This window comes from Danio rerio, chromosome 19, assembly GCF_052040795.2.
Source record: "Danio rerio strain M-AB ecotype USA chromosome 19, GRCz13ab, whole genome shotgun sequence".
Lineage (NCBI taxonomy): Eukaryota > Metazoa > Chordata > Actinopteri > Cypriniformes > Danionidae > Danio > Danio rerio.
Window position 1 is genome coordinate 38,485,807 of NC_141039.2, and position 22,041 is coordinate 38,507,847.

The 22,041-nt window shown below is 35.1% G+C and overlaps 1 protein-coding gene across 2 annotated transcripts in view; it reads right to left on the reverse strand.

The window, feature by feature from the left end:
- The window catches only part of csmd2 (CUB and Sushi multiple domains 2), a 543,176-nt gene that overhangs the window by 220,701 nt on the left and 300,434 nt on the right, over window positions 1-22,041 (reverse strand). For both annotated transcript variants that reach the window (XM_087295937.2, XM_087295938.2), the window contains exons 20-25: window positions 17,736-17,951; window positions 16,574-16,762; window positions 13,083-13,252; window positions 12,820-12,976; window positions 10,871-11,062; window positions 4,201-4,327 (exon numbers count right to left, since the gene is read on the reverse strand). In XM_087295937.2, coding sequence (XP_087152063.2) covers window positions 4,201-4,327; window positions 10,871-11,062; window positions 12,820-12,976; window positions 13,083-13,252; window positions 16,574-16,762; window positions 17,736-17,951 — 1,051 coding nt within the window. The remainder of the gene's footprint in view (window positions 1-4,200; window positions 4,328-10,870; window positions 11,063-12,819; window positions 12,977-13,082; window positions 13,253-16,573; window positions 16,763-17,735; window positions 17,952-22,041) is intronic.

Below are 22,041 nucleotides of genomic sequence, written 5' to 3' on the forward strand. Positions count from 1 at the left end.
CATCGTCCCAGTCCTAATGCATTGCAAATGATGCTGAATTATTGATTGGCGAAGATGAGATCAAAGATATGTATGTGCATACCTTACATTGGGGAATTAGTCTGAGACTGGAAGAAACCCAAGCTACTAATTATCCTGTGCCTGCGGACAGGGCTCTCACAAACACAGGCATATATACAGCAAGAGCATGAACACACTCTAATATACTCTTATAGTGTATTACCTGTGACACCAAATATATTAAATGTGGTCAGATAGTTATTTAAAAGTCCAACAAAGTGATTTAAAATGTGCCACTTTACTTTTCAAGTTAAACATTAAGGATTTATGAAGCCAACAAAAAAAAAAGAAAGAAAGAAAAAGCCAGTAACATTTTGCTTATATTACAGGTCAGCCAGTCAGAGTCTTTGCACTAAACTTAGATAGCCACAGTCTTAAGTAGAGGCATGACCAGGAAAAAAAAAAGAACAAAAATTATATTAAAAAAAAAAAAGAAATACATTTAAAACATTTTATTAAGAAATTTGTAAATATTGTTATTTAGTAACAAGATTAGAATATTTAAATGAAAAAAAAAAATCTTAATAAGAGGGTATTAAAGCCAACAATATCGCAATAATTATTCATGTACATAAAATTGTAAATTATCACGTTATAAAATATAATACGTCGACGCCAATAACCTAGTGGTTAAGTGTGCCGACATATAGCACCAAGGTGCTCATGGCAACCCAAGTTCGATTTCCATATATATATATATATATATATATATATATATATATATATATATATATATATATATATTACAAGTTGTTTAAATTGTAGTAACAATTTAAATATTCGGCTTAGTCTCTTTATTAATCTGGGGTTGCTACAGCCGCAGTAAGGCAACAGCACTACCTACTGCACCACTGCGTCACCATAATTATATAAGTGTTATATATAATTATATACAATAGGGGAATAGGTATTGAGCATGTCACCATTTTTCTCAGAAAATGTATTTGTAAAGGTGCTGTTGACTTGAAATTTTCACCGGATGTTGATAACAACCAAATTAATTGGTATATGCAAATAAAATGAAGTGACACAGGAAAAAAGTATTGAACACATGAAGAAAGGGATATGTAGAGAGGCAGTGAAAGCCCAAACAGCAGCTGAAATCTCTCAGAAGTTCTTCAGCAACCCTCTGCTCTTCATCATTGTAAATGAATATTAGCTGCTTCAGATCAACATCTACACTATCAGGATGATGAAGATGAAACCAGAGAGGACATTTCAGCAAGACAATGCTCCAAAACACAGCCAAGGCAACTCTCAAATGTTTTCAGAGAAAGAAAATCAAGCTGTAGAATGGCCCAGCCAATCACCTGACTTGAATACAATAGAAAATACAAAATAAAGCTCAGATTTGATAGAAGAGACCCACAGAACCATCAAGATTTGTACACTCTGTTGAAGTCTGTGAAAAAAAATCCCACCTGAGCAATTCATGTGACTTCACATCAGTTATCTTTGGGCTGCCATCACCAAAAAAAAACTTTCATATAAAGTATTAAATACATTTCAGTAGTTCAGTACATTATTCTTATGTCATATTTATTATAACAAAATCATTTTTTTTTTTTTTTGCCGTTGTTTTTAAGTTTGTGTTTGGGTTTTCACCAAAAATCTGGTTTAATTCTATGTCAACAGCTCCTTTTAAAATGTTATTCCCAAATTGAAAACATGACGAGTTAAGTATTTTCCCCACACAGTATAGAATGCAATATTCTGTTGATGTCTTTGGGTTTTCATCCTAACATAAATGTCTTTATCAAAAATCAAAAGTTCACAAAATAAAAAGAACAGAAAAAAAAAAAAACACAAATGTGAATTAAGTGTGTTTCCATCCAATTTGTAAAGTCGCTGCCTGTAGTATTGGTAACCTAGCAACCAACAATAAAAAAAGGTGCAGGTGAGCATAATGTAGTCCTGTGGGTGTAATATTCACCACATCAGTTTTTTGCAAATGCGTTTCCCATTACTCAAATTAACCATTTTTCTATGTTTGAAACCACCTCAAGTTAATGAAAATCAAAACAAGGTGATGAAAACTCAGCTAATGATCACATGGCACTGACTAAGCACAAGTTGTAAACAGTTTACATCTAAGTATCCAAATGCATTAAATTATTTACTCATACAAAAAAGGATAGGTGACCTGAATTATTACATATGGTTAGCTCGTCTCGCTCGAACCTCTGGAAGGGTGTACCAACATTACATACTCAATAACCCTTATGATATAATTACACTCGCCTCATTGCTCTTTTCCAACTATTTATGGACACAAAGCATACAGGATAAAAGGGAAATTTGATTGAGCTCTTTACATCTCTGAAGCACCTTGCAAAACCTTCAGGCTTAGCAACGTCAAATCAACTGTCGATTCTGAGCCACTTTAACACAGCAAGAAAACAGTCTTAAAGCGTCCATGTGAAGTATCCGCTAAACAGCACAATTAAAACCCCGGACAAATTAGGCAGAGCTCGGCACTGAGATTTCATGCAAAATTACGCTGGCAAAATGAGTGGCAATTAACAAGAGGGCATGTTCACTCATTAGTGCGAAAGGGAAGGGAAGAGGTCAGCCTGTAGGACTGCCAAAGTGCTAATGTCCTCCTAGCTTCTGTGAGTCCTGCTGACTGTGACAGCACGATGAACAATACTGGCATGCATGGTGCTAGCATTCAGCCTGCCAGCCAATCGGTGCTTGAGGCTGAGGCAAAAGCTGACAAATATACCATCAAACCAATTAGATCCGGGGTGGCATGCTTGGTGAAATACAGAGCAAGAAGGATGGACATACTAAGTCATGTTCAGTGAAATGGGTGCATTTTCCATTTTGTTTTTAAGTGAAAAAGGAATGTATTGATAAAGAGCTTAGTGTCATTTGCTATGCTGATCTAAATCTGACCATTTCGAATAAAAATACCAGCTACTCTTCTTGTTATTAATGTCGTGAGTCTAAAAAACAATAGTTTCTTGTTCATTTTTTCAGAATCTTAATTCTAATTTGCTGCTATTTCTAATCACTGATTGTGTTCACCTGATCCCTGTATAGTTTATTAGGAATTCACTGTATTTATAGATCCCTGTAGACAGTCTTATGCATATTTCTACTGCATGGAAGCTGAATATCTCTTACTTGCACTTAATGAATCTGTTTCTTGTTTATGTTTACAGGATTTTGTTTTCTAAATTGCTGCTTTTTTAATGACTGATTGTGTTCACCTGATTCTTGTGTAGTTTATTAGGAATTCACTGCATTCATAGATCTCGGTAGACAATCTAATGCTTATTTCTACTGCATAAAAAGTTGAATATTTCATTCTTCATGTTACTAATGTCATGCGCCTAATACAATATATTTCTTGTTTCTGTTTGCAAGATTTTGATTTAGAATTTGCTGCTATTTTTAATCACTGATTGTGTACACCTGATCCTTGCATAGTTTATAAGAAATTCACTGTATTACTAATTCTTATGTATTTTGCGTGTTTCTACTGCATGACAGTTGAATATTTCCTTTTTTTAAATTAAGGATGTGTTCAATTATAAATGTGACAATAACAATTTAATTCTATACCTCAATTCTTCCCTGTTCCTGTGTTATTTGTTGGTTAGTATTGATATAAAACAATTATGGATACATTGTTGAAAAGATGCATTGAATTGATAATTGTTGCATTTAAAAAATTATTTTGGATTTTTTTCCTATTTCTGAGTTTTCGTTACTAATGTGTTGTCATATTTACTCACTGATTAAAGGTGTATTTAACATAGTGTAATTTGTTCTTCTGCATATTTCTGTTTTACAGTTTGGTGCATACATTGATGTTTAAGTGCTAGTATTTATTTATGGCCATTGTCTATTATGAAGAACTGAACTTTTCATTATTATTTTTTAAAATTAATATAATGTTTGGGGTTAATTTAATTTAATTTAATTCATGCAATGACTAAATTAAGTACATTCCTAGATCTTAATATAATCTGCAAGAGTTCATTGCATTAAATCCAAAGCAAAAAATATTGAATGGAAGATAAAGATAAACATGTTACGTTTTGTTGAGAGGCAGATGAAGATATCAAAATCGAAACAGCAAGATGAAGGGACAGATGGTGAGGAGGGGGTAATGGAAGAGTAGAAACCCACCCGATGGTGCTTCCAAGTGCCGCCTCAATGGTCCAGACACAGTGCAAGTTGTGCTCATAAGGCGCTGGGTAACCAGGAGACAGAATCCGGCCCATAGACTCGTCTTTAATTTTCCCTCCACACTCGGCTGGGTAAAGAAAGAGACAAACAAAAGCAACATTTTTCACTGACAGCTCACCAGTCCAAAGCAGAAACAGACATTTACTACCAAAAAATAAATAAAATAAACATGAGAAACATAAATACACAGAGGTCCAAAAGTGCATGCAAAAAACAATAAGTCTGAAGAAACTATGCTACACAATGAAGGCTCATTATTGATACATACCCCAGGAGGAACCTTGTTTTAAATTTTTTTGCTTTGCGAATTCAACAGAGGCCGAAGTGTATGCTTTTTCAGTTCTCAAATTTCTCTCGTCGAGTATATATATATATATATATATATATATATATATATATATATATATATATATTAAATGTATAATAAAAGCATTAAATTGACAACAAACAAACAAACCACGGGGGGTCCAAAAGACTTGAGAAAATGCAAACTTGTTTATTGCACGATATTTGTTGCCATATTTATTATCATTTTTGATCCATTTCACATTTTATCAGATTGGAATAGCAGTTTACAAGCCTGTTGGTAAATGTCAATTCTATAATCCCATACTTGAAAGCCTACAAAATATGCATTGCTTTAACCCCCCCGTTTTTAAGCCTTTAAGGTATGTATCTGCCTCTTAAGGGGATTCTGCATTCGTATCAAAAATCCCTCAAGCAAGGATGGTACACAGTGTTCTGTAGAGTGATGCATCATCAGGTGGCAGGGGCACGGATACGTTTCCACTTTAAAAGAATACATTGAGCACTGAGCAGAGTTTTATGAGTGATGAGCAGAATAATGTGGCCGTATATCACCTCCAGGATTGAGCCTTCCCTTGGGAGGGCATATTTCCTTTGGCTAATACCACTGATAGTGTTGGTAATACGTCCTGCCTCAGACATGACCATCCATCTTGCGCTGGGGCAGTGGTGGTGCTGGTGGCGGGCAATGTGGGAACAAATCACTTGTTTGTCAGAAGGTTGGGGGCCGGTGCGTGTGACAGTTCCAGTTTCACGGATCAGGACATCGTGAGAGTCTTATATTCTATACTCCTGCCACCGTCATCATCATCCCAGAGGTCAAATGTGTGTATGCTTACACACTATACACTGTTTAGATACTTAGAGTGGATGCAACTGTAGAGAGAACATAGAGTCAAAAGGAGCAGCCTGACTAAATCTATATATTTCTGGGCCACTTTGATAGTTACACCTTGGTAGCCCCCGTTTTTTTTAAAGGAGCTGTCTTTGAGATTTTGATCCATATATGATTCTTTACTTCCCCAAAACAACAGTGAAGCATAGCAACACTGCTTCATTCAAGCCAATGGAAGCTCATTTGTTCCAGACACTTTCCCTACACACATATCTCTCCATGAGTCTTGGTCAAGCAATGACACAAATTACATGGTGGCCGTGCATCGTTTGTAGTCATGCGTGATATAAATGTCACAGCGATGTGCAATGTGTTCGGATGCACGCTTGAGCCTCTCAGGCTGTTGTCGTAAATACTGAGGGGTATAATCATAGACACAGAGAAACACATTTGATCAGTTCTGTTGGTGCAGCATGGGAAACAAAAAGCTGAATTGTTGACGAAAAGTATCCTAAAAGTGGTGAAAAAAAGTGGTGTTAAAAACTGAAAACATCTAAACAATCTAAGTTTTTATTAACTAGGTGATTTTGAGCAAAACTTTGAAGGTTTTTTTCCCCAAGTGATGCTCAACAAAGCATGCTTTTCTTCTGGGAAAAGTCTTATATACAAGCTAATATACAAGCAGTTTTTAATAAAATTCTATTATTAATATAGATCAAGGTCAATATTATTAGCCCCCTTTATTTTTATTAGATTAGCTACAGAACGAACAACTGTTATACTTAAAAAAAAAAAAAAAAAAAAAAAAACTTTATTCAGTTTATTTTTTACTTGGATGTACAGTTTTATGCAAAAGTTTGGCCACGCCTGATAATTTTCATAACATTTCAGTTCTGACATAACATTAATTCAATTAACAGATGCAATGCAGTTTAAGTCACAACAAAAAGAGACAGGTGCGGAATAATGACATCAATCTTTTTCTGTACAGCCACCTTTTGCTGCCACCTTCTTATGGTCAAGGATGAGTCCCTGAATTCTCACTGAAGGCATTTTTGGGCCATTCTTCCTTGCAAAATTTCTCCAGTTTAGTCAGGTTAAACTGATCCTAGCATGAACGGCACTTTTTAAATTAATCCATAGATTTTCGATGATGTTCAAGTCTGTGGACAGAGATGAAATCCTTGGCAGATCTGGAACTGTGCTTTGGGTTCTGCTGAAACATCCAACCCTCCCATAACTCCAGCCTCCTGACTGATTCCTGAACATTGTTCTTCAGAATCTGCTGATAATGAATGGAATCCATGCCTAGTTCAACTATGACAAGGTTTCCATTACCTGTGTTTGCCACACATCTGCACAGCATGATGGAGCCCTCCACCAGATTTTACAGTAAGGGAGCAGGTTCTTCTCCTGAAATGCTGTTTTCTTTTTTCTGGAATGCAAAGCGCTTATGGTTGTGATATCTGTTTACAGTACGTTTTTCTAAAATGATACAGGCTTGTCCAGATAAGCCTTTGCAAACCTCAAATGACTGCAGAGCACAGACAAGGCTTTTCTACATCACCTTCCATTGAACTGTTCTTTGTGAAGAGTGTGCTGGACTGTGAAATGATGTACAATGACATTATTAGCAGCAAGATGTTCCTTGAGCTCGTTGGAGGTGGTGTGTGGTCTGTCTCTGACCATTCTAGCAATAACCTTTGAATTTTAGATATTTATCTTGGTCTAGCGCACCTTTCCAGCACCTGAACTATTCCGGTGGTCTTCCATAAACTCACTATATTTCTGACTGTGAAGATAGAGACTTTAAACTTTTGTGATAGTTTTGTGCATCATTCTCCTAACTCATGTTGATGAATTCTCCGAGTTTTTAGGTCATTAGGAAGTTCTTTTGAAGCTCCCATGTTGCTACTTGCAGGTTCACACTAAGTAAAAGCAGAACTACCAATCAGCTATCTTAAATATCCCTTTTCATGATTGGCTGCACCCATGTTAGGATTGTTAAGGTTCACTAAAATCATTTTTGTGTTGTAATCAATCAGCATTAAGTGACTACAGGTTTTTTTTTTTTTTGTTTTTTTTTTTTAATTTAATTTGTCAATACTGCTACATTATGTATTTCTGTCTGAAAGAAACATGACATTATTTAGCTTTCACTAGAATTGGAATGGCATATCACTGCAATCTTTTGTTATTAAGAAAGAGCACATAATAATGCAGCCAAAGAGGGGTGCCCAAATTTTTGCATAAAACTGTATATGACATTTGATCTAACAAACATCCCCATAGTTGACAACAAATCCCCCTTCTTCAACTTCTTGCTCTCTCGTTCTCTCTCATCTCTCTCTCCTTGTTCTTATTCTCGCCAACATCTCATTTCTCACTGTCCACCCTCTGTTTACACAGTACTAGTAAGTTTTCCTGTTGCGGTGGATGAAAAATATTTGCTTATGCTTTACAGTTCCATCTCAGAGCTCTATATAGGCATTTCAATATTGCCTAAAGGTCTCCATAGGCTCAGGTGGGAAGGGCCATAATTCAAAATTCAACAGCATTGCAGAATATTTTGAAAAGCAGGTCTGTGTTAAACTCACAGCGAAGACAAACAAGTCAGAATAAAAGGGTGGGTGGCAGAAGATGCACAAACATGAAAGCAGAATAAAAGAGTTTGAACTCATCAAACTCTCTCAGCTTGCACGTTTCATATTCATGAAGCAATTTCTCAGAGTGCATCACAGAAGGCCATGTGGAAGATTTAAAGTTTGCGATGTTGTACTAATACAAAGGATGTGATGAAAGGTACATGGAAGCTGAATGCTTTTCATTTCCAGTTTCAAGTGCAAATTCAACAATTGTGACCCTAGACTAGTAAAAAGTGTTAATTTAATTAAATTTTTCTAATTAAGAATTATATATTACCTAAAGTGGTGTCACAGTGGCGCAGTGGGTAGCAAAATCGCCTCACAACATGAGGGTCGCTGGTTCGAGCCTCGGCTGGGTCTCTGTGTGAAGTTTGTATGTTCTCACCGTGTTTGCATGGGTTTTCTCTTGGAGCTCCAGTTTCATCCACAAGTCCAAAGACATGTGGTATAGGTGAATTGAGTGAATGAGTGTGTATGGATGTCTCCCAGTAATGGGTTGCAGACGGGAAGGGCAGCCACTGCATAAAACATTGCTGGATAACTTGGCAGTTCATTCCGCTGTGGCGACCCCGGATTAAAAAAGGGACTAAGCAAAAAGAAAATGAATGAATGAAAATTACCTAAAGCTGAACAGATAAGCTCTTTAACAATGTATGGTTATAATATGGGTATAAAGACAATATTTGGCTAAGATTCAACTATTAGAATATTTTAAATCTGAGGATAAAAAAAAATCACATTAAACTACTAAGAAAATCACATTTAGGGTGCTTTCACACCTAGACATTTTTTTCTGAACCTGGCATGTTTTCCCTTTTAGAGCGATTTGTTTGGCATACTGCATGTGAATCCAGTAATCGCGCTCAGATCCGCACCAAAGCAATCGGTCCAAGATCACCTGAATGAGGTGGTCTCGGCTTGATTAAAACAAATTCTGGAGCGGATCAATTGCAGTGAGAAAGCAGTAAGATCCAAACCATGCTATACCACAGTGTATTATGGTTGTGTAATAGCCATATTTACGGCTATATGAAGAGAGAACAATGAGTAAATGTGCATGTACATGTTTCATGTCAAATATAAAAGTGAAAGTATGCTGAAATATTAACGAGAGCTGTTTATTCGTTAAGAAAAACTGACTGAACAGCAGTCTTGATTTATCTGTTATCTCCCTATATAATGTAAAGCCTATAATGCATAATTCTAGCCAACGGCTATGTATGAAAAGGTCTTACCTCTGATTTATATTTGGTGACGATGTCTGTGGGTGTCACCATTGAAAAGTAAACCGCACCTTTTCGCTTATGATCTCTTATTGCCTTGAAATTATCTTGTCAGAAATCAAAATAAGGAGGCATGACAGCTGAGCCAGACTCTGCAAAATAAACCATGGAACTCTGACCAATGTGAGGAGAGTTTACTAGCACAGTAATTTACTAGTTTACTTGTTTTAGCTATTTTGGTTCCTTTAGAAACTTTGCAGTGTGAAAGCGAACCACACCAAGAACAAAGTGCAACAATTTTAATCCCTGTTTCGGAACAAAACAATTGACCTACAGATGTGAAGGCACCTTTAAAGTCCTTCTTAGCAATGCATTGTCATGACTCTGCCACTTCGGTCATGTTTATTCTTGTTTTTAAGGCAGAGTCCGGGCACTGGTCATGTCTTGTCAGTTACGTGTCTCTTGTCGTTTTTCTGAACACGCGGTCTGAAGTGAGATGCACATTTTTCTCTTTGTAGCGAGCGCGTGCTCCTGAGGAGGCTCAGTTTTGTATGTGCTCCCTCGTCCTGGTATGTGTAGTTTGCAGCATGGTGTTTCATTCTCACACTCCAGTCGAGTTGGTTTCGGTCAGTGCTGGGATCAGAACATGCATGTCACATGTGTGAGGGCATGGTAGATTTTTTTTATTGTGTACTCGCGTCTTGCGTTATGTCTGTTTTGCCGTTGTTTGTTGAATGTGGCCTGTGTTTAAATTTGGCCACTTGATGCTGTGTTCCATGTGAACATGCAGTTAATGGGTTCTCACATTGGCTGTGTGTCGTAGTCCTGTTTTACACAAGTACATGACTTTTGTTGTGTATTTGTACCCTGTGCTCTCCTGTCTATTGTCTAGTCCCTCCCATCTTGTCAAAACATTATTAGATTTTTCAGTTTACCTGTTTGTTTGGCAATTTGTACTTCTTATAGCTCCCTCTTGTCTGCTGTCCTGTGCCAATTTGTCATACATCGTTGATTCCTGTCTTGTCGTACCCAGCCCTACTCTTCCCTGCCAGCCCTGCCCAGTCAAGTTTGTTTTTGAGTTTTAGGTATTTTTCCCCCCACGGGGTAGTTTTTGTTGCTTTCATAAACCCAATTTTACATCTGCATTTGAGTCCTTGTCCTTTCCCTAATCTAAACCATGACATGTATAATAATAATATCTTTTTTTATATATATTTACAGTAAAAAAAATACAAAATGCGTTTATGGAACACAATCTTTACTTAATAATCTACTGAATTTTGCATAAAAGAAACATCCATGTTGACCAATTGAATGCATTTTAGGTACTGTCAACATTTAAAATGAATAACATAATTTATCATTAATAACAATTATTTACCTAAATATAGTTTAACATTATATTAATTAGAGATGACAAATGCTTGGAATTTTGTTTATATAACATTTTACTGTTGACTAGTATTCATCAATTCACAAACAAAAGCAATTGTTATGACAATGCAAGTGATAAAACTCTCATTCAGATTGTGTGCTGATAGACAGTGATGCAGTAGTTGGCTTTACTGGTGAATAAATGTAAGAATTCAGTCGTGTCTTACCCACACACTGTGGGAGAGGACTGTCCCAAGCTCGTCTTTCCCCTCTGAGACATGTCAAAACCTCTGGGCCCTTTAAACTGTAGCCTGGATCGCAGCTATAAGACACCGTGCTGCCTGCAAAGTGACCTTTATCCTCCCGTTTAAAACCGAACTGAGGCACACCTGGGTCCTCACACTTCACCAATTCAAAACCTGCAAGAAGAAGGAAAGAAAAAAAAGTATGTTCTGGAGTGTGTCCTTCTAAATCTATCTTGTGGTGCAGACATGAGGAAGCACTGCAGAACATCCACTGAAAATAAAATACAGATAAAATAGTATAGAATGAAAGTAAGAACAAAAGATGGATGGATGGATGGATGGGTGGATGGACGAACAAATGAACGAACGAATGAACGAATAAATGAATGAATGAATGAATGAATGAATGAATGAATGAATGAATGAATGAATGAATGAAAATGAAAAATGAAAAACAGATGAATGGATGAATTAAATAATAGTACAGGACGAAAGTACAAACAAAAGATGGCTGGAGAGATGGATTGAACAAAGAACAAATGATGGATGAAGGAACGAATGAATTAATGACAAGGTAGATAGAAAGACAGATAAATGGATGGATGAAATACTAGTAGAGGATGTTCTTCCTTGTACAGGAAGTACAAAAAAATGTCGGTGGATAGATGGACTTACAGACAGAAAAAAAACAGATGTGTAAATGAATGAATAGTTAAGAATGAAAGAATAAAAATACATGGATGGATGGATGGATGGACAGACAGAGAGACAGACAGACAGATAGACAGACAGACAGACAGACAGACAGACAGACAGACAGATAGACAAACAAACAAATGACCAAACAAATGAATGAATGACGAGTTAGAATGACAGACAGATGAATAGATGAAGGGAATAATATTACAGAATAAATGTTAGAACAAAAGAAAGATTGATAGATGGATGGATGGGTGGATTGATGGACAAACAAACAGATGGCCACATAGATGAATGAATGAATGAATGAATGAATGAATGAATGAATGAATGAATGGAAAGATAAAAAGACAGACAGACAAATCAAGGAATGGAATAGTAGTATAAAATAAAAGTTAAATAAAAAAGCGGATGTATAGAGGGATGAATGGGTGGATTGATAGACAAACAGATAGATAAATGAATGAATGAATGAATGAATGAATGAATGAATGAATGAATGAATGAATGAATGAATGAATGAATGAAAAGAGACAGATGAATCAAATAATGGAATATTAGTATAGAATGAAAGTAAGAGAAAAATGTATGGATAGATGGATGGGTGGATTGATGGACAAACAGACAGACACATGGAAGGATGGATGTATGGGTGGACTGATAGACAGACAGATGGTCAAAAGGAAGAATGAATGAATGAATGAATGAATGAATGAATGAATGAATGAATGAATGAATGAATGAATGAATGAATGAATGAATGAATGAATGAATGAACGAAGGGAGAGGTAGAAAGACAGACATTCGAATTAAAGAATGGAATAGTAGAATAAAATCAAAGTAAGAAAAACACAAATAGATGGATGGGTGAATTGACAGACAGACAAACAGATGGACAAGTACATAGATACATGTAATGAATTAATGAATGGAATTGGAATGAAATAGTATAGAATGAAAGACAAAACAAATGGATGAATGAATGGGTGGATTGAAAGACAGACAAACGTATGAATAAATGAATGAATAGGTAGAAATGCAGACAAATTAAATAATGGAATAACAGCATAGAATAAAAGTAAGAAAAACAGAGACAGACAGAGAGACAAACAGATGGAAAAAAGGTCAGATGGATGAATGGGGAGATGGATAGATGGATGTATGTACGGATGGATGGATGTTGATATCAGCACTTCTGTGTAACGGCTCCAGGCTGTCCGTGTGCTACTCACTGGTGAAGTGCAGCTCAAACCCTTTGCTGGTGTTCTCACTGTTGCTAATGAACTCAAGCCACATGGAGCTGGACGTGCTGTTCAGAGTGACATCCATCAGCTCTGTGCCCGTGAAGGTGCCCAGCAGTCGGGCACTGTTGCTGTTGCCATCATATACCTGAAACGCATCAAACAGACACATACTGACACTGCATAATTTACTGACAAATGTCACACAGAAGCAAAAAAAAAAAAAAAAAAAAAAAACAGTAAGTGACAAACACCTTAAGCATGTCGTCTTCCTCCAGGTGGAAATCACGAGCTCTGAGCTGGATCCCTTTACCAGGTTGAGTTTGAATGGAGTAGATGCACTCATGGTCATTACCATAGTAACCAGGGTAATTAGGAGAGAGTAAAACACCTTGTTTTCCAGTTACAGATGATCCACATTCAGCTGCAGAAAAGAAGGAGAGTCAAATTACCCGACGAACTAACCATTATCTCAGTAGAAACACAGTACATGTTATACACTCATGCAGGCAGACAAGGGGCAACGTGTTTCTCAATGAGTGCAATTCATGTGCCAAATTCTGATTGGATATAAAACCACACAAAGTATTTATTGTAATTTTAATTTTAATTAAAAATAAACATTCTCACACATTGATTATGCCTATGCGGAAGCTCTCATGTAAATGCAAATGATTAATACTATTATAGTGATTGTGATTGTATCAAAACTGCAATTCTAGAAGTAAAGTCAATTATTTTTGTGACATTTTAGACAATTACCCAAACAATTGAGTGTATTAAATGCTCCAACTACAGTGCATCCGAAAAGTATTCAGAGCGCTTAACTTTTTCCACATTTTTTATGTTACAGCCTCATTCCAAAATGGATTTATTTAATTTATTTCCTCAAAATTCTACACACAATACCCCATAATGACAATGTGAAAAATATTTTTGAAATTGTTGCAAATTTATTAATAAAATAAAAAACCTGAAAAATCAGATGTATTAACAGCCTTTGCTACTTTGCACCTTTGGCAGCAATTACAGCCTCAAGTCTTTTTGAATATGATGCCACAAGCTTGGCACACCTGTATTTGGGAATATTTGCCCATTCCTCTTTTGCAGTACCACTCAAGTTCTATCAGGTTGGAGGGGAAGCAACAGTGTTCAGCCATTTTCAGATCCCTCCAGAGATGTTCAATAGGATTTAGGTCTGGCCACTCCATTGATATTTTGGCGGTGTGCTTTGGGTCATAGTCCTGCTGGAAGATGAACCATCGCCCCAGTCTGAGGTCTAGAGCACCGTAAAGCAGATTTTCATTCAGGATGCCACTGCTGCATTCATCTTTCTCTCTATCCTGACTAGTCTTCCAGTTCCTGCTGCTGAAAAACATCCCCACAGCATGATGCTGCCACCACCATGCTTCACTCTATGTTATTAGCCTGATGATGAGCGGTGCCTGGTTTTCTCCAAATATAATGCCTGACATTCACTTCAAGGAGTTCCATTTTAGTCTTATCAGACCAGAGAATTGTGTTTCTTATGGTCTGAGAGTCCTCCAGATGTCCTTTGGCAAATTCCAGGCGGGCTGATATGAGCCGTATACTAAGGAGTAGCTTTCGTCTGGCCACTCTACCACACAGGACTGATTGGTGGATTGCTACAGAGATGATTGTCCTGCTGTAAGGTGCTTCGCTCTCCACAGAAGAACGCTGCAGTTCAGAGAGATTGACCATTGGGTTACTGACCACCTCTCTGACTTAGGCCCTTCTTCCCAGATCACTCAGCTTAGATGGCCGGCCAGCTCTAGGAAAAGTCCTGGTGGTTCCAAACACCTTTCACTTATGGATGATGGAGACCACTGTGCTCATTATAACTCTCAAAGCTGCAGAATTTTTTCTGTAACCTTCCCCAGCCTTTTCCCTTGAGACAATCCTCTCTCGGAGATCTACAGACAATTCCTTTGTCTTCATGCTTGGTTTGTGGTTTTACATGCACTGATCTTATTTAGACAGGTGTACGCCTTTTCAAATCACGTCCAACTAACTGAATTGACCACAGGTGAACTCCAATTAAGCTGCTGAAACATCTCAAGAATGATCAGAGGAAACAGAATGTACCTGAGCTCAATTTAGAGTTTCACAGCAAAGGCTGTAGATTCTTATGTACTTGTGATTTTTCAGCTTTATATATATATATATATATATATATAATATATATATTTTTGTAAAAACTCCAAAAAACTTTATCCATTTTGAAATGAGTCTGTAACATAAAAAACATGTGGAAAAAGTGAAGCGCTATAACCACTTTCCAGATGCACTGTAAATGTGAGCAAAATATCAATGTAATAATTTTAAGATTTGCTAAAAATATATACTTAAAAGTCAACAAAAAGCATCATTTTTGTTTTTAAAACCATATGGAAGAACTTATTAGGAGTTTTAACTAACATGACGGACCCAACAGACCCTGTGTGAAGTTAGCCATATGTTATTTATTTATATACATTTAAATATAATCATATTGACAAACACGTTAAGATATGAGCTGACCTAGTTTTACAGGACTCGTAAACAAACATGAAGCAAGGATAAGCCCAATATTGCTGCAGTAAATACATAATACCTAATTACTTGCTTTAAGTGGAGCGTCAAAATCATGATGTTAACAAATTGCATTCTAAATTTAGCAGCTAGGTTATTCCAGCACAAAATTATTTGAGAAGCCTGGCCTCCGAGATACGTATATGCAGATGTGTACAAATGCATTAATGTTGATTTAGCACTGGAGAGAATTTGGGGTTTGTGCTAGTTCAGATTTATTTCCTTAAATGGTGATCAAAAGTACTTATTGTTTATGAATACATGATTGTACTTTTATTTACAGACATACCTGTAGGTATTAGATTACATTTTGTAGTTTTATTATGATTTTTGTTTGCTAAAATCATGATCCCTTACTCTTATACCATCAAACCTGTCCTAAACTTTGCATGTATCCCACCTAAATAGCACTATAACTTGAAATCAGTACTTGGCAATGATTACTTTGACTCTTCACATACAAAATAAAAGTTTGTTTTGCAACTACATATTTATATATATAAATACACACAAATACATAGAAGCAAAACAAAAATTTCCAGACATTAAAATGTGTAAATATGGTCAGCGAAATGAACTTGCAACTATTCTGAAATGACACACTGAAATGCTATCTGACCCGGCTAGGACGCAACCCAGTGACCTGCTTGCTGAGAGGCAACAGTGCTACTGAGAGGCAAGCGAGAGGCAACAGAGGCAACTGAGCCACAGTGCCACCACACAAATAAACATTTTGAACACATTTTAAATATATAATTTCATATACAGTACAAATATGTACAGTTTATATATAGTACATAGACTTATATTTTATAAATTGTGAATTTTTTATTTTGTAACTATTTTGTAATGTAATTAAAAAGTACTGTAAGTACTGTTTAATATAATAAATAGTTTTCCAGCACTATTATTAATACAATATGAACTAAATAGACAACATGTATTTTTTTATGTAAATCCACTTTATATAAAATGGTGCCCTTTTTATTTCTGACTATTACTAAGGCGTTGTACACTATTGTTATAATGAGACTTTAGCCTTATATTCAGATATTTGAAGTTTTAGTGCACTCAGATGTGTCTAGAGTGTATCTGAGAACATGGGGGAAAATATGTTATAAGAAAGCAAAATGAAAAGCATGTGACCACCTACCAACACACCTTGGCAGAGGGGAACTCCAGACCCTCCGACGCCCCCCTAAACACACCACCCTCGCACGCCCCTCAAGACGATACCCCGGAAAACAGGAGAAGATGAGCGCATCCCCAACCCCAAACTGCAGACCCTTACGAGTGCTGAAGGGGGGGATCCCAGGATCCTCGCAAGGCTCCAGGTCATATTCTATAAGGAACAAGAGAATTATTGATATTCTTTAGCTTTTTTTCCGCTTTTTTCCCCATTACCCTTAGATGCTGTGCGTAAATACGCTTTCACAAAACTGTAAATGATTAGTGAAGTGTTTAAAAACAAGTGGTTACAGTGAGGCGTCATTATTCACCTCATAGTTTGTTCATTGAATATCTAAAGGTAAAGTATTACAAATAATAAATTTTTTTTTAGCAGACTATGAATAACCCCCAAAATAACCCCAGATGAAACAGATCTTTCCAAGGCAATTTTACTGAGATGTTATATATTACTGTGTGACAGGGCTTTTCAAAATGGGCTCCAGAGACCCTTTAAGGGGCTGCAAAAGAGTGCTAGGGGGTTTTGGCAAAAACGTTCAAAGAAATGAGAATAAATAATAAATACATAAATAAGCCAACAATTTGAATAAATAAATAAATAAATAAAAATACATTAGAATAAATAAATAAATAAATAACACACAAAAATGTATTAATAAAATAAACATACAACAGTATTAATAATAAAATAAATAAAAATTAAACATGAATATAAATAAACAAATTAATAAATAACCCAAATATTTTATTAAATAAATAAATAAACATACGTATAATAAATAAATAAACATTAGTAAAAAATAAATAAATAAACAGCCCTACGATTTTAATAATTAAACAAACATTAGTATAAGTAAATACATAAATAAATATGATAATAAATAAATAAATAAATAAATACATAAATAAATAACTATGAGAATAAATAAATAAATAAACATAAAAATAAATAAATTACTATGAGAATAAAAAATGATATTAAATAAATATGATAATGAATAAATAAATAAATAAATAAATAAATAAATAAATAAATAAATAAATAAATAAATAAATAAATAAATAAATAAATAAATAAATAAATAAAAATCTGATCTAGTTGTCATAAAAATCAGAAAGCCCTGTACCTGAGAAAGTGATATTAAAGCCCTCGTAGGAAACAGAGAAGTCAGAGAGGAAGCGGATCTGAGCGGTGTAGTTGCCGAAGAGTCCAGCGCTAAGAGGAGGAGGAAGTGTCGAGCCGGTCAATCTCCACAGGGGTTGAGAAAAACTACCATTTTCTGTAACTAAAAGGTGGTCGTGAGGACTCTCCAAGTGAAAGGTGTGGAAGGTAAACTGGACTCCTGTGGAGATCGAGAGGAAGAGAAGAACACTGGTTATATATGAGCAGCTTAAGAGATCATAAAGAGCTTCAGTCACATAAACAATGGTTCAAGCTTGTGTTTTTAATTATTTTCAGTGATTAGTTTAGAAGTGGTCAGCCAGACATGTTCCTGTTTCAACATGATATTAAAATAGTTGTATGATGCGATTTTGTATCAAAGACCCAAACACAAAAATATATTGTCTATGAAAGTTTTATAAGATGCATCCAAGCCTTATACTTTGTTCGAGAATGTCACCAAATTGAGATCAGTCTTTGAGAAGATTGTCACTCAAAACTATATACAAAGAAGTTGCAACACTTTGAAGTATTGTTGCCTTCTCCAGCATGTTGTGCAGATGATGTGTGTTTTGTTGTGAATGCAAAAGTACTTTGTTTGTAAAATAAAACCTTACCAATGTTATGCACAAGGTTATTTTAGTAAACAAGTATGAAAACAAAGACTAAAACTATTGGTCAAAACAGTTTGTTTTACAGAAATAAAATTGAAAGCTTACAATAAAATCACTAACAGACATACAGTTGTTTTCAGAATTATTAGCCCCTCCTTTGAATTTTATTTTATTTTTTATATGTTTCCCAAATTATGTTTCACAGGGCAATGACATTTTTACAGTATATCTAATAATATTTTGTATTCTGGAAAAAGTCGTATTTGTTTTATTGCGGCTAGAATAAAAGCAGTCGTTAATTTTTGAAACCATTTTAAGGACAAAATTATTAGCCCTTTAAGTTTTTTTTTTTTTTTTTTTGATAGTCTACAGAACAAACCATTGTTATACAATAACTTGCCTAATTACCCCAATCTGCCTAGTTAACCTAATTAACCTAGTTAGGCCTTTTAATGTCACTTTAAGCTGTTTTAAGCTTATTTACTGTCATTATGATAAAGATAAAATAAATCAGTTGGTATAGACGAGTTATTAAACTATTATGTTTAGAAATGTGTTTAGAAATTCTTCGCCCAATTATACAGAAATTGAGGAAAAAAATAAACAAGGGGTCTAATAATTCAGGGGGGCTAATAATTCTGACTTCATTCAAATAAATATATATATATATATATATATATAAACACTTGTGTTGCACCTGTTGACGCATTGCGCAAGGTGTATGATAGTGCCCAAAGTGTTTTTTTTTATTATTTATTTATTTTTTTTATCTTCATTAATGAATACTTTAAAACTATATACATATACAAAATAATGTATTTAACATCTTTGGTCGGGAAGTGAGCACCACTTTGTGGTATCATCGTAGAGAGGATATTTCACTGGTATCCTTCAAACAACAACTAAGAATCATCTCTTCTGAGAACCCCTAAACCCTGGTGAATAAAACCAAAACCACATATAGAAGCCCTTTCTTCTTATCCCAAAAGAAAGAAAAAAAAATTCCTCTAGCACTAAATTCTTGAGAACTCAAACATTTTACTTTAAATAACTAGCACTAATTATATGTATTGCCTCTTTTTTTTTTTTTTGTTGAATCCCTGAATGCCTCCTCAATTTAAGGTCACTTTGAACAAAAGCATCTGCTAAATGCATTTGGTATTAGACATCACACATATCAGACCCCCTTGTATTTCACTTTCCTTTTTTTTTGTTATTTCTTGCAATAAAAATGTATTAAAAATATACAATTTATTATTATTATTATTATTATTATTATTATTATTATTATTATTATTATTATTATTATTATTATTATTTTACCATATTAGCTAGCCTACTATGATTGGAGTGTTTAATCTGACACAATGACACAAATTTTAAAAGTTCTTTATTGTGGTCTCTTGTCAAGACAAGATCTAAAACGCTAGAGATTAAGCCAAAGGAAGGTTTAGATTTATCCACGATCTTTCTCTTTCTCAGATTTCACTCCCTGGGGCATCTGACATGTACCTCACTAAGGACATGCATTAGTGCTTCCCCCACCATAATACACCTAAAACACAGATTGCCAAAAAACTTGTCAATTGCAGGGAAGCGTTTTCTCTCGTAACTGCAGGGAAAGAGGCACACCATAATACCAGCCATACATGTAAAGCACAAATAATGTCTTTCCATTCAGTCACATCCAGCGGCCGCATACTTGAACCAATCTCCATCATTGCAAGCTGGCTGCTTTTCTGTCTGTTCCACTGTTCCGATTTTTTTGCTTAAAATTCTTTTGCAGTCTGAAGCACGTCAAACGCCCAAAATGCCCAATTCGCGCCACAGGATGCCTAATCCAATCTTTGCATTGACTTCACATGTTAATCACTCACGCTTCATTCACGTCTGCTTACTGCACATTCTGCAAAACAAGTCCATTACCCTTCCATGTAATGTAATGATTGTGAAGGCGCAGGTGAGAGGTCATTTTTCGAGAGACACTCAAATACATCAAGTGCACTGTGTTTGCAACGTCTAATAAGGCATGTAAAACAATTCATTGCAAACTGAAATAAATATAATTTGATTATATGGTTTGGAATTGAATGCTTTATGAGATTATTTACATTTTTGTAATGTAGCATTTGATTAGGAATTTTGCAGGATCTTTTTAGATCTTTTTACTTCAGGAATTTTTTTGTCTGACTACACATTGGTATTAGTGGTTTACATGGACTCTCCATAGGCGTAATGAAAAAAAAAAAAAAAACACTTACTGTATGGCCCTTTCCTTAAACTCAACACAATACAAACATACAAAAGGCAGTGTACACATGCCAGGGGAATTACATATGTTTATTCTTATACGAAACACAGGAATGTGCAATTGGTTGCAAAACTTTTACATTTCACCACAATAGGCAAACTTCACAACGATCCGTTTTCAACTCCGTACTGAACCCAGGATCTAAACATTCACAGTTCAAAATGAGAAAAACTCTGAGAATCCCTAGGCTAATGATTTCTCCAAAAGTTGGCGTCAGCTAACCTGTTCAATCAATGCGATGAGATTGGAGTTGTTAGTCAGAGCTGCTCTGAACTACTCAAAAAGAAATGCTTGTTTTTGGGGGGAGTTCGCTATTCAAAAGAAGCATTGCCTCATGTGAACCTTGAACAAAAGAGGTCTCCGAATGCCAAAGATTAAGGATTGTTGACTTGTATAAAGCTAGAAAAGGTTTGAGCAGCATCCCTGAAAGCCTTGATGTTTATGAACTGATGGTAAGACAAGCTCGGCTTCTTTTCTGTGAGTGGGTGAAGAATCCTAGAGTGTCAGCAAAAGACGTGAACAAATATCTGGAACATGCTAATGTTTCTGTCAACATCATTATGACGCATACAACTCTAAACAATAACAGAGGAAGAGGAAACAACAGCTATGATGGCAACTATATTTTATTACATTTATAATTAAATTAAATGAAATTAATTAATTAATTTATTTATCTTTTTATCTATTTATTTATTCATGCATTTATTTATTTATTTATTTATTTATTTATTTATTTATTTATTTATTTATTTATGTATGTATTTGTCCGTTCATTCAATTATTTATTTATTCATTTATTTATTTTTTATTTTTATTTATTTATTTATTTATTTTATTTATTTTTTATTTTTTATGCATATTTTAGGGTATTGCAAAAAAAAAAAAAAAAAAAAAAAAAAACAATCCTTGAATGGAAATGACAAAATGCATATCAGAATTTACATTAAATTTACATTAAAAACGTATATGCTGAGTGAATTGGGCAGTCTTCTTTACAATAAGACAACATATTAATCTGAATTACATTTATCAAATACATTCTTTGAAAAACAAAAAAAAAAAAAAAAACATCTGCTTTAATTGATCATTTAATTAGATTACCCTAACTATTGAATCAATCTCATCTGATGGACTGTTTCTAATAATTCTGAAATGCCTTAGCCACTGTCTGCTATCTAAATGATTTAGTTAAATGACCAACCAGAACAAGATTGTGTTGCTAATCTTTAGGCAAGATAACATGACAAAGCATTTGTTAGTGTTGTGTGAGGTGCAGCTCATTTATAATGCAGGGGGAGAACTGCAACATTGGTTTTCTACTCTTGCAGCATCTACCACTGTTA